This window comes from Colletotrichum spaethianum, assembly GCF_022836535.1.
Source record: "Colletotrichum spaethianum MAFF 239500 DNA, contig10, whole genome shotgun sequence".
Classification (NCBI taxonomy): domain Eukaryota; kingdom Fungi; phylum Ascomycota; class Sordariomycetes; order Glomerellales; family Glomerellaceae; genus Colletotrichum; species Colletotrichum spaethianum.
The window spans coordinates 31,502-47,283 of record NW_026054780.1 but is presented as its reverse complement, the minus strand read 5'-3'; the positions used below and the strand labels follow the sequence as shown (position 1 = coordinate 47,283).

The window sequence follows — 15,782 nt, the reverse complement described above, 5'->3', positions numbered from 1 at the left end:
TTAACCTCTGAACTCCTCAGCACCGCTGGCCTCCCACCTACCGGGAACGAGGGCCAGGGGCACGATGCCGGAGACGTGCATCTCGGGGCCGAAGATCTTGGCGTTCAGGCCAAGTTCTTGGGTGGCGGCCTTCATGTTCTTGAGACCCTCCTGGTAGTTGGGGCCGGCACGACGAACCCAGATCTGGACGTTGTGCTCGTTGAGCTGCTTGGCGTAGTCGCGGAGGGCGCGAATGACACCCTTGAATGTGCTGGCAACGTTGGTGAAGTTGGCAATACCACCACCGATGAAGAGGACCTTGCCCTGTTCGTTCAAGGGAGCGCGGAGCATCAGGTCGAGGACGGTGCGGGCGTAGTGGTAGGTCTGGGACTCGGTGGGAGCACCAGAGTACTCACCGTAGTTGGCGAGCTCGTCGGCGAAGCCAGAAGAGGCAATGGCATCGGCGTAGACGACGGAAGCACCACCACCGGCGACCAGAGTCCAGATGCGGCCGTTGGGGTTGAGGACGGTAAGCTTGAGAGAGGCACCGGTCTTGGCGTCAAGGTCGGCGATGTAGGCCTCCTCCTTGGTGAGCTCACGACCGAAGGGAGCGGGGAACTCCATCGGCGGGCCGGCGTCAATGTTGACCTTTTCGCCGTTGGAAGCGGCAACGTTGGTCAGACCAAGAGCGGCGGGAGAGCGGGCAATGGCCCACTTGACACCGCACTCGAAGTCAGCAGTCTGGTCGAGCTTGGCAGCAAGATCCAGGAAGTGCACGGAGGCGGAGGTGGCATCCGCGTTGGGGATAACAACGAGGGGGTTGATCTCGAGGTAGGTGAACTGGCACTCGACGTAGACTGCGTACAACCGGCTGATGAAGTCAACCAGAACGTTGTGAACACCCTTGGGGACCTTCTTCAACAGAGTCGCGGCGATCTCGTCGTTGGAAGGGTATTGTGAGAGGTCGACGGGGATCAAGAGCTTCTCAGCCTTGGCATCGACATCACCGACATCAACACCACCCTCGTGGGTGAAGAGGATCCAGTCGCCCTATCATCATTCATGATTAGCATCAACGTTTCCCAGATTAGGTTTTGATATGAGGCATAATGGTTGCCGTGTGCATATGGAACTTCTGCAGAGGGCATGGGTGGACGGGCCACAGGCCTCGTCTCGTGGCATCCGTTCGTCCGGCTCGGGAGAAAATACCGGAAAAGGCAGTCCAGTGGCAGGAATCCACTTATTTGACCCATTGATAGGAAATGCCATAAAGAGTGCAAATTCCTTCCACGGATGCCAAATGAAGCTTGCATCCTGTTTTCTCACTTTCAACCATCGATGAGTCTCACTTCGCAGTGTGTTGCGTGTGTGATATTCACGCACGACTCATCGATGAACTGCCCCGCCAGCGAATTGGAGAACCACGACCCGCCTTGCGCCAAGGACGACCACGACGACAACTCAGGAAACTTGCGGCAACTTACATCTCTGACGGACATGATGTTGATGTAGTACTCGGTGTCTTGGGGGTGAGGAACGAAGGGCTCGACGAGGAACTGGCGCAGAACACCGGTGGTGGTCTCGACCTTGACCTCCTTGCCAGCACGCTCGGCGATCCAGGCGCGGGCCTCGGCCCAGGTCTTGTTGAGGGCCAGGAGACCGCTCTTACCACGGCGCTTGATCAGTTGATCGGGCTTGGCAACGAACTTGGTGCCGGGCTGGAGAACCCAGGGGTAGGTGACCTCGGCCTGGTTGAGGACATCCTCGACGTTGGCATCCTCGGGGAAGTGCAGCGAGCACAGCCTGGGAGGAGGGTTGTGCTTGGTGGGGGTGGGGAGAGGAGTGGGCTTGATGACGGGAGCGCGGGTGAGGTGGTAGTTGAGGATGGCCTTGCCGTCGGCCTCGAGGATGGACTTGGCGGACATTCTGGCGGTGTTGAGGTAAGAAAGAGGAGAGTTTTCTTTGGTGTTCTTTTCTTTGCTTTATTTGGGCCTGAAATCAGGGAACGAAGTTGTCAGCAGGTGGCTTTGGGAAAACGATGCGTATTTGTTTGACCGCCAGAGTCGAAAGGGATCGCTGCCGTCAGCTGCAGGATTGAAGCTGGCCCAGAGGCAGGAGCTCTGAGGGGGGCAAGTGTCACCCGCAAGCGGAACACACACAACGTGCTCGAGTCGGGCTCGGGAGGATAGAGAGAGAGAGGGAGTGAGAGGGGCCTAGCTGGGAAACTGGCTGGGATGGGGGGCAGGACGGTGACAGTCGAGTTTGGGGAGCAAGCAGGCAAGCAGGAGACTGGGGAGACGACATACCGAGAGAGGGCGATCGAGCAAAAGAGCTACCAGGCAACGAAGTCGAAGTCTGGGGACGAGGGTGATGAGGATCCTGAAATCAAGTGAATGTCAGGAATCGAGTCGAGTCGAGGTCGGAGTCGGAGTCAAAGTCGAGCGGTGTGAGAGGGAAGAAAGAAGCGGCGACGTTGAAGGAGAAGTATGGATCGAGGGGAGGAATTGGAGTGGGAAGAGCGAGCTTGCGGGAGGGAGAAGATTGTCAGCCTTTCACAAAATTTTGGACTTGTCGAAGCTCTCAGGGATTATTTGTTGCTGGGAGAGCGAGGAGGGGGAGTGGGAGTGGGAGGTGGGAGTTGGGAGGGGTGCGGTGGGAAAGAAGCCAAGGGGACGTGAGGTACATCGTGGGGCAACGAAGCGCTTTCAGGTACCGACCGGGGGGGTGAGTGCTCGGAAACCGGTGGATTCACCTTGAGGGAGCTAAGGGACCACGCCAAAAAGTTTTGGGGCGTGTGTGAGAAACGGTACGTGCAGTAGGGCAGCCTGTGGGAATCCTGAAGCTCTTTCCTTCTTCTTGGAGGGTGCAGGGGGGCTGGGGTTTGTATTTTTGGGGACCGGTGTATTTTTTTTTCTTGGGGATGGGAGAGAGTTGGGTGGGATGGCATTGCATGGTCGATGCTTGCGAAGCTGGTGTGCCCCTCGACGACAACCGCCAGCAAACACACACCGCATACGGACATCAAAGGGGAAGAAGGGAAAAAAAAAGCAAAGGAACACACAGCACTTGGGAAGAGTTCTGGGAGGAAAAGGGAGGGGTAAGTACCTCTACCTGGACCACTTACCTGCTTCGTCTCTGGCTGCACGTCGAAGTTATCGCGTGAGGATGAAATGGGAAGGAAGAGAGGGGGGCAAGCCAGCAATGGATGGCAACAGAGGGAAAAAAAAATTGTCTGGGGGGAGAAAGAGACAGGCACTGGTTGTTGAGAGGTTTAAGTGGACCTCGTACCTTTGGCAAAGTCACTCACTCGACTCACTCTTTCTGGGGAGGGCGAGACTTGGAGAAATGGGCAGACACACACTCTCTTGAGATATGGGATTCCCGGTAGGGCGGTGGCATTTTTACGGCCAGCAAAGTGTTGGACCAGTCTTTCTTCCTCTCCGGATCGATGCGACGCCAGCGCGCCAGAATGTCCGCCGAGAACCGCAAAGCCCTCCGACCTCGACCTGTCTGGGACATTGACATCCATGGATGGAGGGGGGGAGACTCTTGGGCGGAATAGCCTAACTAACGGGAGACACTGGCAGGGAAAAAAGATGGAGCATGCGGGCATTGCGGGCGCGGTGCGATGCCGTGCGGCAGCGGTAACTGCGACTGTTGCTGCCGCCGTGCATCACACTCGCTCCAATTTCCTCTGCTTCCAGATGATTCCCTACCTTAATTTCCGTGGGTTGGGTCTGTTCCTATCTCTTGTCCGATCGAGATCAGGCAGACGACGGGTTAGTCTTGCTGCTGGAACCATTGCTTTTGCACCGGCGGCGTCTAGCGCGGGGATTGGTTTCCGGTAAACCAAGTCCCGAAGGGGGGATTCGAGAGTCGCGGGATGACACTGACTTCGGACGTTTCTCAATCTTGTCGTGGGACAACGGACGGTGCCCCGGATGCCAGATCCCAATCGGTATCAGTCCAGGAGCCGGGCATTGGTTGACGCTTAGCCATGGCGCTGGAAATGGGAATTGGGATGGTCCAAAGCACAGTCATCATCAATCTCAAGTGAGACGTCCAACTGCACAGTCAGACGGGACTTCGACCCCTCGCTCAGCACGGCTGGCTGTGGAGAGAGCGTTTGTTCGCCCTGAGAATGGGGGTGGCATGGATTGCGCATTCCGGACGACCAAAAGGGCCTCAAAGCCTCACCCTCGTATGCCATGCCACTCTCAAAAGGCCCCCCCCCCGAAGCCACGGCGGAACTATTCATGATACGGCTCTGTGTGAAAGTGCGTGTGTGGGTATGTGGTGATCCCTCGTTCCTCTCGAGCGAGGGTGCGCAATGCCCGGTGGTCGGCGGAGTGACCATGGGGGAGGACCGAAAACCGGCGGTGGATGCGGCAGGCCGGGTTTCGGGGCATGCGAGAGCATGGGTGACAGTATGCCCGTCGTCTCTCCAAGTCCTCGAGTTCTCGAGCAACAGGCCTCGTCTCCGCCGTCGTTGGTTTCGGCCGTTGTTTCTTCGTTGCGCTTCGCAGTTACGACTATCGCCGCATTGTTCCACTGCGTTTCCCCCCTTCCTTTCTCTCTCTCTCTCTTTCTCTCTCGCTCCCCTTGTTTCCGATCCCGGGAGCGGGTATCGATTCGCTGCTTCTTCTGCCCTCTTGCGTCGTCTGACGCATCATCCCAAGTGGCTAGCCATCCATGTATCCGTACTTGCACACACACAGCGCACACAACGCACACGCTCAAAATACCTCGCTAGCTGACTGACGGATACCACCTCACCTCAATCGAATGCAGCGCGGTACGGGGAAGGAGGCTGTTCTAGTGACCGCCTTGCCCCCACCCAACACAACACAGCTGAGAGCATAAGACGATGGATTGGCGTCGGGCGTGTGTCGAGGATGTGCGACTGCGGCGTGTTCAAATTGATTACGGCGGCCAAGCTGGCGCATGCCGATCCTCCCTGACAATCCAGTCCGAGGCCATTGGGCAGGACGAGAGATCAGAGATGCGGTCAAACCGAAAAAATAGTCGTTGTCGTGGCCTGCAGTACCATGCGGCAAGCGCAGGCCGAGTTGCGACAAAGCCAGGGCGGTCTAAGGTTCGCCATGGCTGGCCTGGCACGCGCCTCCCGACTATTGTTGCGGTCAAGCGCCAGCGCGCGGGTTGGTCTCAACTTGGACTGGTCGGGGCGGGGAGTGACACCCGAAGATTGCGGTGACCGGCGGGCGGACAGCGCCCGTCGTCTCTCTGTGTTTCAATGGGCAGTCTCGAATGGGCAATCCTCGAGAAAGTCTCGAGCCACAGGCGGTGCCGCCAATCCAGTCCCGGGCAAGGACTGGTGATGTGTGTGTGTGTGTGTGTGTGTGTGTGTGTGTGTCGGAGATCGGGTGCAGCTTTTGTTGGAGCTCTCCTCTCACTTGATTCTCACTATCCCATCCCACCTCCGTCTCTCACCCTCACTCTCGCTCTCTCTCTCACTGTCTGGCTCTCCCAGCAGCATATGCCTAGTGGGGGTGGAAAATATTGAGAGTGAGGTAAGAGTCAGGGCTTGTGCAGGTACGCAGCCCATTCGGGTGCGGGCACCATTGCGGGCAGGCCAGGTACCGGTACATGCTCAGCAATGATGGGCGCTACCTTGCCCCTCCCCGTGGCTCATGCTCATGCTTTCTGTCAAGTGCTGAGTAGCTGAGTAGCTCCCAAGCTGGACCTAGCCCTGGCCCTGGACTAGACCCAAGCTCCAAAATTGGACTAGGCACTCTCTCGCGCTGCCCAAGGTGCCGTACCGGACGCCCTGTGCAAGTCTGTCTCGGTGCCCGGTTCGAGTCCGTGGTGCGGGTGGGTGCGAATCGTGGGCCCGGCGGCGTACTAGGTATTACATGGTCAGTACGGCGCATCGTAGTGGTGTAAAGTACGTTGCGGTCCGCCAGAATACAAGCGGGGCCCAAGGGTCCAACACCCAGCCGGTACCTTGCCGTTGTGGCCCCCTCCGCTCGCTCGCTCGCTCGCCTGGCGTGCGCTGCCCTGCCCGTCGTTGTCCGTCCCATCCCATCCCAATCGCACCTCCCTTTTCCCTTGACTTCCCCTTCCCTGCCCGCTGGACATTCAACACTTCAACGAAAACATGGCCAATCGCAGCGCCCCATTGGCCCTGAACTTCCCCAACTCTTTCGGCCGTCGCATGACGGATGTCTCCATTCCCCATCCCCCTCCATTCCCACACCACCCAAAAGTCTCCCTTCCCAATAAACCACCGACTTTGCTTCGGAGGGGGAAGAGAGTGCGTATGTGTTAGTGTGTGTCACTGCGTCGCCAGAAATTCGCCGGGCTTGACCTGTCGCAGCGCCGACCGTACTCCCGATCGCCCGTACCTACGGATTCCGACCCTTCTTGCCCAGGCATTCACTCACCACCGAGAAAGCCAAACCGCACCACCACCACCACAAACCACCCCATTGCCGCCAACGGGGGCCTGTCTGTCTTGTCTGTCGGTGTCAGTCGCCGGTCCACCAATTCTGCCCGCCCTGTTCCTGCCGCTGCAAAGCATTGTTTGGCATTGTTGGCGACCAGACATTCTTGGGGATTGGGATTGGGATTGGACCTTCTTTTTTTTCCGGCGTGGAATTGGACGACGCAGCAGTGTGTGCTTGGGCCGGGCCTCGACCTCGACTCCGACTCGAACCCGACTTTTTTTTTTTTCTGCTTGTCACCTACATCCTCCCTCAGATACTTGGGACGCCAACAATATCATCCCTGCTCACCATCACCTCACACAATCCGCACACGCAGACGCAAGACGCACCGCACACCGTTCGTTCCCACTGTCTGTCCCCTCTCCCTCCCTTGCCGATTCCCGCTGGAGAAGAAAGAAAGCGAGAGAGAGAGAAAAAGATACCTTTCCCATCCCACACCCTCCTCAACTACTTACGACGTCGACCTCCATTCTTCTTCTCCGACCCTCGCACCCTCGACTCTCTTTTTTTCCTCCCTCCTTCTTTTTCCTCTCTCGCCAGCCTGTCTTCCCCCCACGCTCCATCGTCACGAACGAAACCCTCCGTCAGGTCGACAAAAGTAAGAAGAAGCTGGACTTTGCCGTCGTGCGTCGCTGCTTTCCCATACCCCCCAAAACAGCAACAACGCTGCCAGGTCAGTACACTAGTAGTCAGATGGCATTCCCCGAATCCTACCCACCACACCACACCCCTGTCGTGTCAATCCTGCCCCTCCACCGCCGCCAATCTTCCCACCTCCGTACAGATTTCGCACACACCACCGTCCACTTCCACACCCGCCTGCACGTCCAAGAAAAAAAAGTATCCCCAAGGAGCTGGGGCTACGCCAACTACAAGGTCCACTTAATGTCTGGTGGTGTCCCCAGCTGCCGATGAGCAGTAGCCTCGCAGATCCAACGATTCCAGCTTCCTGCGAACGTCGTTCTCCGAGTCCCTCCTGAAATCTCACCTCCTCCCCACCACAATTCCGACTCGTTTGTTTTCCACCAAACTTCCTCCTCCTACTACTCCTCCTCCACCTTTCAACCTCTCAATCCTTACTTGGACACTTTCCTCTTCGCGGGCAGACATCTATTCTGTTGCTTCTGGCGTACTCATTGTCTGCTTCGACAAGCTTGCTGACCTTGCTATCCCTCGCCAGACTTTTTCTTCTTGCCTTGTTGAGATCCTCCTCGCCGACGAAGCTCGACTTTCTTCACAATGCCTTCGGCCACCACCCCCGCTAACGGTGCCAATGGCGCCAAGGCAGCCAGCGGCCTGTCTGCCAACGACAACATCACACGCTTCTCTGCTCCCAGCCGTCCTTTGAGCCCCCTCCCCGAACACGCTCTGTTCAACGACAAGACCAGATGCTTCGTCTACGGTCTGCAGCCCCGCGCCGTCCAGGGCATGCTGGACTTCGACTTCATCTGCAAGCGCAAGACCCCCTCCGTTGCCGGCATCATCTACACTTTCGGTGGCCAGTTCGTCAGCAAGATGTACTGGGGAACCAGCGAGACCCTCCTTCCCGTCTACCAGGAGGTCCCCAAGGCCATTGCCAAGCACCCCGACGTTGACGTCGTTGTCAACTTCGCCTCTTCCCGAAGTGTCTACAGCTCCACCATGGAGCTGATGGAGTTCCCTCAGATCAAGACCATTGCCATCATTGCTGAGGGTGTCCCTGAGCGCGTGAGTCCCGCCTGTTACCCCTCCAATCATCCCCGCAGTCCACTGACAGACGATCCAGCGTGCTCGTGAGATCGCCCACAAGGCTCAGCAGAAGGGCATCACCATCATTGGCCCTGCCACTGTTGGTGGTATCAAGCCTGGCTGCTTCAAGATCGGTAACACCGGTGGTATGATGGACAACATCGTTGCCTCCAAGCTTTACCGCAAGGGCTCCGTCGGTTACGTCTCCAAGTCCGGAGGTATGTCCAACGAGCTCAACAACATCATCGCCAACAACACCGACGGTGTCTACGAGGGTGTCGCCATTGGCGGTGACAGATACCCCGGAACCACCTTCATCGACCACTTGCTCAGATACCAGGCCGACCCCGACTGCAAGATTCTCGTCCTGCTCGGTGAGGTTGGTGGTGTTGAGGAGTACAAGGTCATCAAGGCCGTCGAGGACGGTGTCATCACCAAGCCCATCGTCGCCTGGGCTATTGGTACCTGCGCCAGCATGTTCAAGACTGAGGTCCAGTTCGGTCACGCCGGTGCTTTCGCCAACTCCACCCTGGAGACGGCCAAGACCAAGAACGAGAAGATGAAGGAGGCCGGCTTCTACGTCCCCGACACCTTTGAGGACATGCCCCAGGTCCTCAAGGCTCTCTACGACAGCCTCGTCAAGAACGGCACCATCAAGCCCCAGCCTGAGCCCGTCGTTCCCAAGATCCCCATCGACTACTCGTGGGCCCAGGAGCTCGGTCTCATCCGTAAGCCCGCTGCCTTCATCTCCACCATTTCCGACGACCGTGGCCAGGAGCTCCTGTACGCTGGTATGCCCATCTCGGACGTTTTCAAGGAAGAGATCGGCATTGGCGGTGTCATGTCTCTGCTGTGGTTCCGTCGCCGCCTGCCCCCCTACGCCTCCAAGTTCCTCGAGATGGTTCTCATGCTCACCGCTGACCACGGTCCCGCCGTGTCCGGTGCCATGAACACCATCATCACCACCCGTGCCGGCAAGGACCTTATCTCCTCGCTCGTCGCTGGTCTGTTGACCATTGGTTCCCGCTTTGGTGGTGCCCTTGACGGCGCCGCCGAGGAGTTCACCAAGGCCTTCGACAAGGGTCTGAGCCCCCGTGAGTTCGTCGACAACATGCGCAAGGCGAACAAGCTCATCCCCGGTATTGGCCACCGTGTCAAGTCCCGCAACAACCCCGATCTCCGTGTCGAGCTCGTCAAGGAGTACGTCAAGGCCAAGTTCCCCAGCCACAAGCTGCTCGACTACGCCCTGGCCGTCGAGACTGTCACCACCTCCAAGAAGGATAACCTTATCCTCAACGTCGACGGCTGCATCGCTGTCTGCTTTGTTGACCTCATGCGCAACTGCGGCGCCTTCTCCTCTGAAGAGGCCGAGGACTACCTCAAGATGGGTGTCCTCAACGGTCTGTTCGTCCTCGGCCGTTCCATCGGTCTCATTGCCCACTACCTCGACCAGAAGAGACTGCGCACTGGTCTGTACCGTCACCCGTGGGACGACATTACCTACATCCTCCCCCAGCTTGGCTCCGGCCCGCCAGGCGCCGAGGGCAGAGTGGAGGTTCAGATGTAAGGGGATAACGGTTAGCGGCGGAAGGTTACGGCTTGCCACGGGATGTGGCTATAGAAATGGAGTAAATGATTTTAACGTCATGCGAGGGATGAGGGTGTGCTAAATGGCGTCTTGTACGACAAGCTATATACGTGTAGTGCTGCGTAGTCCCTCCGGGATATACTAATGGTTTTGCCCGTCTGTCGTCCCAACATTGTCGGTGATGTCACTGATGATACCCTGTGGTGGCTTCACGGCGCGTTCCTGAAAGAATGCATCGACACCCGCCGTCCAAATAGATGAGACACTAACGGCGCGTCTGCGCTTCTTAGCCGCGGCTGTTCTTCCAGAGCGGGAAAGCGGGCCGCTGCAAGCCCTTTCGGATGGGTTCCTGCAATAAGCTTAAATCGATCAATAGCTAATTGAGTAAGGTTGGCCGATTCGCCGGGCTTGAGGTGATGGATGGTAGGTCCGCATTGGGAACATGATTAATAAAAAAAAGAATGAAAACAAACTCTGAACTCTTATGACGATGTTTCTTTCCGCGGCTCAGGCGTCCTTGGGAAGCATGGGGAACAGAGGTTTCTCACCAAGAACCAAAGGCACTTTGGTCGACATCAGCGCGAAAGCGACGCTCTGGCAGTCTCGGGTGACGACTCCGAAGCGCATCCTCTTGTCGTTGTCCCGGCTGCTCTTTTCCCGGAAATGGTCATCGGGTCAGCATGGAGTGGAGTGCAGGAGAGTTCATGGTTCCTCCCGTGCCAGGGGCCTGCTCTTTGCGCAAGAGGGGGATGCCGCCGGTAAACTCGCGAGACATGTTGGGTTTTGGGGGTGATTAGGGGTGCTGTGCTTCTTTGGCCAATGGTGAAGTTGGAGCCAAGAGATTCGGTTTGCCGAAGGAAGGCGGGGTGGACCTGCGCTCTGTTGTTTGGGAGACACGGCCATCGGGTCAGTAAGGAGCTGTGCCTATGTCAAGGCATGTCTTTCCTAGGGGAGTGCTCGGGCGCAGATAGGGAGTCGTACTGGCAGGGCTATAGGGCATGTTGGCTCGAGGAGCAGTCGGGTAGATTGTCGCTTTCGCAACTGGGCAGCTGAACTTGGAGCACGTAGCATCTAGAGCAAAGAGAATCGGCTTTGTCTTGACGAGATGAAACAGTCAGCTGGCACCTAGTATCATTCAACCGTTTTCATCAGATCAGTACGGAGTGCTTTGTAGAGATTAGTCCGCACTGCAGAAGTCAGTCTTCTCGCATAAGCAGGCAACGCCTTCGCAGGACACTGTGGGGACGGAGGCAGCAGTCGAGGACTTTGTCTCTGGTTTCCACCACCGCTTGTGATGACCGATTGGCTCAGATAAGAGCACTCATCTCACAAAGAGAATAACAAAATGATGAGATGGCGTCCTTCCCGGTCTCCATTCTGGATCGGCTGCATATTCCAGTAGTTGTACGCACGCGCCGAAGTCTCTGCGTATCGTGGCACGGCTATGTGTGGGCGGTAGTCGCTGAATGGCAAGGGGGCTTCGCCGTGATGGGTTGTGTTTTGCATACTTGAACACATCCGCGGTCCTCATGAGCAAGTTGGGCAACGCTTGGGCCAGATTCGTCCCCTCAAACAGCCCACAGTTCTCAAGATGAGCTCCCTATCTTGAAGTATATGTCTGCCTGCCAAGCATACCTACTTGTATCGAGTCTCTTGCAGGAGTCCAAAGAAATTAAATGGGTTCTGTTCTCTTTTGACTTATTGAAGGATTCCTAGTAGAAGATGGATAGAGCAGTGAACGTTCTTGAGATACCGATAACCTACTAGCAACTTTATTTAACCCGAGGGGATGGGCCGAGTTTCAGAACATAAGCACCAGGTGCTACTCAGACAATAATACTTACACGCTACAGTACGCTGCCTACGAGTCGAGCCAGACCTTTGTTAGGATACTGAAAGGAATGGGCTGCAATCTGTATCCGGGCCTATAGCATGAGGTCTGGGCGTCTGCCCAGACCAGCTTCGACTACGTGTTCTGCCAAAAGTTCAAGACGTTCATCGGCCCCTGGACCAAGGGTAGGGAACATGAGTATCAGGGTAGACTGCGCCTGATGCATATCTTCAACATTGTTGAGGGGGTTTCGCGGAAGGTCGTTTACGGCGTGAATGGGATGGATAAGGTGGATGTCTTGGCGTAAGGTTCTCTCTTAGTTTGAGAGATAAATCGTCTCGCAAGACCGCGATTCAATTTTTAATTTTTAACAAGACTTCGCAGCAGTCAATTAAACTTCTTGTTACATGCGCCTCCAGATACGGTTTGATTAGAAAACTCCTTATACGTTAACAGTATTCCCAAGTCTTGGGTAGCAGGGCCAAATAGCCGCCAATGGTGATTCGCACGTCGGAGGAGACGGCGATATTACATGGAAAGGAAAGGTACGGACTCTTTGCTTTATGCCTTGCTAGTTTTAAAACCTCACTTCCTCGGAGGCAGTGACATCGATGCCTGGCTACGATGTCAAATGAGAAATTGCTGACTAAAAGCCCCTCTCTTCGCAGACGATTGACAAAATTTGTCAAGTGTCTTTCGCCAGGCCCGTTGTCGAGGCAGAGAGAGCAGGGGCAGCGGGCCGTTTGTATCTCCCTTCGGGTGTGCTCGTCGCTTTGCCGCAGCCACCCTGGTTTTGACGTTCAGATCCAGAGGACCTCTCCCGGTGGCAGAAGATGAGGAGCCCGGTTGACGTGCCTGAGAGCCAGAGTCATCAGGATACAGTTTCTCGGTGTCGATAGTGTGCAGCGTAAACAATTCGTCGGGAGACGGATTCTCCGTCCACAAGAAACCTTGGGCAGTGAAATCCTCAGGCAGTGTGTCGTGGGCTGACCACATGACTTGTCTAATGTGTTCCAAATAGCCAAGAGCTCTGCCAAGACGCTGGGGCAAAGTGTGCCACTTCTCTGAGAAAAAATTCCCTCTCCATAAGAGGTTTTGGGAAGCGGGTTCTTCTGGTAGCATAGGAAACCTGCCTTGGACGTCGGGACGTGGAGAATCAAAGCTAGTGCCGCTATGCCCTTGACCAAAGTACCCAAGGACGTCCGACACGGATAGCGTGAACGTTTTCAAAAGAGTTGCTTCTGGCCAAGCTATGAGCACGTCGTTGTCCATCTTGCCTTTCCGGCACTGGCTAAGACCAATGTCTCTTTGCCTCTCGAAATTTAAGGCGTTGGCGTCTTGTTGGTGAGACCACACACTGTTGGTGTCGTTCTCGGGTATATAACCTTCTGATTCCAGATACGCTACGTCTAACGCATCTGCAATGGAGTAGCCACCCCATTCCATCCAACGACGGGTGGATCGATTGAGGTGGTTCTCTAGGTTGTCGATAGACTTCGGCATAGATCTATTTTCATGCTGATAATTGAAAATAATCTCATGAGCTCTTCTAAACGCGGCGTTAACTTCCGGAGGTCGATTAGTATGAGACAGTAATTGCGGCTCGAGCAGAGTCATGATGGACTCTCGATCAGAGAGAAAAGGTGGGAGAGCACCAAGAAATTTCGTGAATCGAGACAATTCCTGTAGTGCACTCGGGCGTGCCAAAATCTCCAAGTGATGGTAGAGACGGCCAGTTGTGGGCGCCTTGTCGCTTGCTTTGGAATACCAGTGTCGACTCACTGACGTCCACACCTCAGGAACTTCGAGATCATCGTCTCTAATGGCCATTCTGATGTTAAAAATGGTATCAACTTGCTTGCCGAACGACGAAGGGCCGGACTAGCAGAAGGATGTTGCGATGCCAAGAAAAAATCGTGATGCTCATGTAGCAAAGTTCCGTGTACGGCAATGAGAGCCTGCGACTGCTCGTTGTCGAGTTTAGGGCATGTGTGCTTGGTAGAGCTTTGAGCATTATCGACTTCGATACACTTGCTCTCGACTATAACAAGACCTGCATAGATACCTTTGACTTCGGCAACTAGCTGCTCCTGGCTGATGGGACGCATCTCGGGCTGCCTGATCATCACCTCCTCGTTGCCTTCGAATAACATGCATGGCTCAGAAGAGCGAAGAGCATTGCGAGTGTCGCAGCGACGTGAGAATGGTGGATCGTCATCGGGGCTCCAAAGCTTCCCACTTTTCAGGCTTGGACCACGAGAAAAGTCCTTACGAGAAGCAGGAGAGGTATATATTGGCCCTCGTGCCCGACTTCGGTTAGGCGGACAGTGGGTCTTTTCTATTTTATGACGGCACGTACACTCCTGCCCCCAAGGAGAATTTTCGAGCTGAGGTGTTGAACCCTGCTGCAGACCGGCTGTCGCCATCGTCAACTGGCTGTGTAGGTTCTTCCTTATAGGAAAACGCAAGGGAGATGAAGCCGACTTCGATGCAGATGGGGAGGAAGTGGAAGGCCAGGCCGATGCTGATGTTTTGCGTATAGACGAATACAGCCCAGATAAGAGTCGGTAAGATAACTGAGACGGCGCTCCAGAAGCGTTGTCTACACATGTAGAATTAGATCTCGTTCGTGGTAAGACGATTTCTGTGCTTTGAACACGTGGTACCTGAGCAGAAAGACGCGGTAGTAGAAAAAAAGCCCTGTAGCGATTGAAATCCAGAGCAAGAGGCAGCTGGTTGGATTAATGAATTAGTATAGTCGCGCGTTTGAGTACGCCCCGATGGCAACCTACATGAAAGAGGCCGTCAAAGTCCACGGATGTCTTTCTTCTTGTGTTGCGAAAGTAAGAGTAACAAAAGCGATAACCGTCTTTAGGTCAAAGACAATTTCGCCAGTGCTCAAAGGCATTGATCTGCAGAGATGGATCTCCGATAATGAATCGTGAGGTCCAGTTAAGTGTGTATACGTTAACAGGGAGGACGAAGTAGTTCTAGGTGGATGAGTGGCTTGCAATGCGTCTTGCTTAGTTTTATGGTACAGCAGAACAACATGTGGGGGAAAGAGGAGGATGTTGATTAGCAAGTGAGAATCTGTAAAGAGACGTGAATGATTGCGGACAGGTGTTTGGCAGCAGGCGGGGATTCAGTCCAGTTTGGTTCTCCATTTGAATATCAGTCGAGCCGGCTACAAGTTCATGGTTCGCCATGGTTTGCCATGGTTCGCCAGGTAAGTAAGTGTAAAATCCCTCAAGGGCGTAGATGCCTTGTCTCACAACGATGCATCATTGCGTATTCATCCTCTGCTTGGACGCCCCCAGAGGCTTGATGGGCGAATTGGAAACGAGCAAGGCATAATTGCACTTTCTCTAGGCAAGACTACTCAGTCTGTTTATGGTCAATTATGGCAGCCCGAGTGAGGCGTCCAACGGATTCACTATGATCCCTTGCACCAACCCGTGAGGGGTCGGAACAACCCCCCAAATCTCAATTCTCTCATCCGCCAACCCTCGCCCATCCCATTGCCTCTCATATCGGACGTACAACACGATTGCGGATTTCGCACTCATACGATTCTACCAACACCTGCAGCACAGTTCCCAAACCGACAAAATCCCTATTCTATCAATCCGCCGGTCAGGCTTGTCATGTATAAAAGCATTACACATTTGTTACCAAGTGGGGATCTCGCTCAGCTGCCGATGGAAAAGAGCTCATTACAGTGTCATCGCAAAGCCTGTCACCAAGAGAGTGGGGAGACTATCCAGAATGGCGAGCCCAGAAGACGATTTTCGTTCTCGCTGGAGAGAACATCTGCATTTTCCCAAATCGTCCTTGCATGGTTCATGGCATTCGGTATCTTAATCACCGCTAGGAACTTTGTTCCGACAGGGTTGGAGATGCGGGCGACCAAGTTTCCCGTAAGAGCAAACAGGTCTCCGATTCCCTTCGTCTTCATTCTGACCTTTAGTATACAGCTTTGCGACCCGACAGACTGGCGAAGCCCACCCCCCCATCGTTCGAAATTCTTAACACATAACCCGTCATGCGAATATCAAATCGCCCAACTTGTCTGTCTCCAGGTGTTCTTCTGGATCAACACAATTAGCTTGTTGTGGCACACAAGTTTCGGACGAAGGCATGTGGCCTGGATCTTTGCAGCAACGACAGCAGGTACGTGTCTGGTGATGGT

At 55.1% G+C, this 15,782-nt stretch overlaps 2 protein-coding genes across 2 annotated transcripts; one reads left to right on the top strand and one right to left on the bottom strand.

Annotated features, from left to right (window-relative positions):
- On the bottom strand, nt 1-1,904 carry ColSpa_04583 (putative ATP-dependent helicase; the record flags this gene model as incomplete). Its single annotated transcript, XM_049270795.1, has 2 exons — nt 1-1,029; nt 1,464-1,904. 2 exons carry the CDS (start codon nt 1,902-1,904, stop codon nt 1-3), a joined length of 1,470 nt encoding a protein of 489 aa, XP_049126752.1.
- Nucleotides 1,905-7,685: 5,781 nt separating this feature from the next.
- On the top strand, nt 7,686-9,741 carry ColSpa_04582 (putative ATP-citrate synthase subunit 2; the record flags this gene model as incomplete). Its single annotated transcript, XM_049270794.1, has 2 exons — nt 7,686-8,153; nt 8,203-9,741. The coding sequence occupies 2 exons, from the start codon at nt 7,686-7,688 to the stop codon at nt 9,739-9,741; spliced, it is 2,007 nt and encodes a 668-aa protein (XP_049126751.1).
- Nucleotides 9,742-15,782: the final 6,041 nt, after the last annotated feature.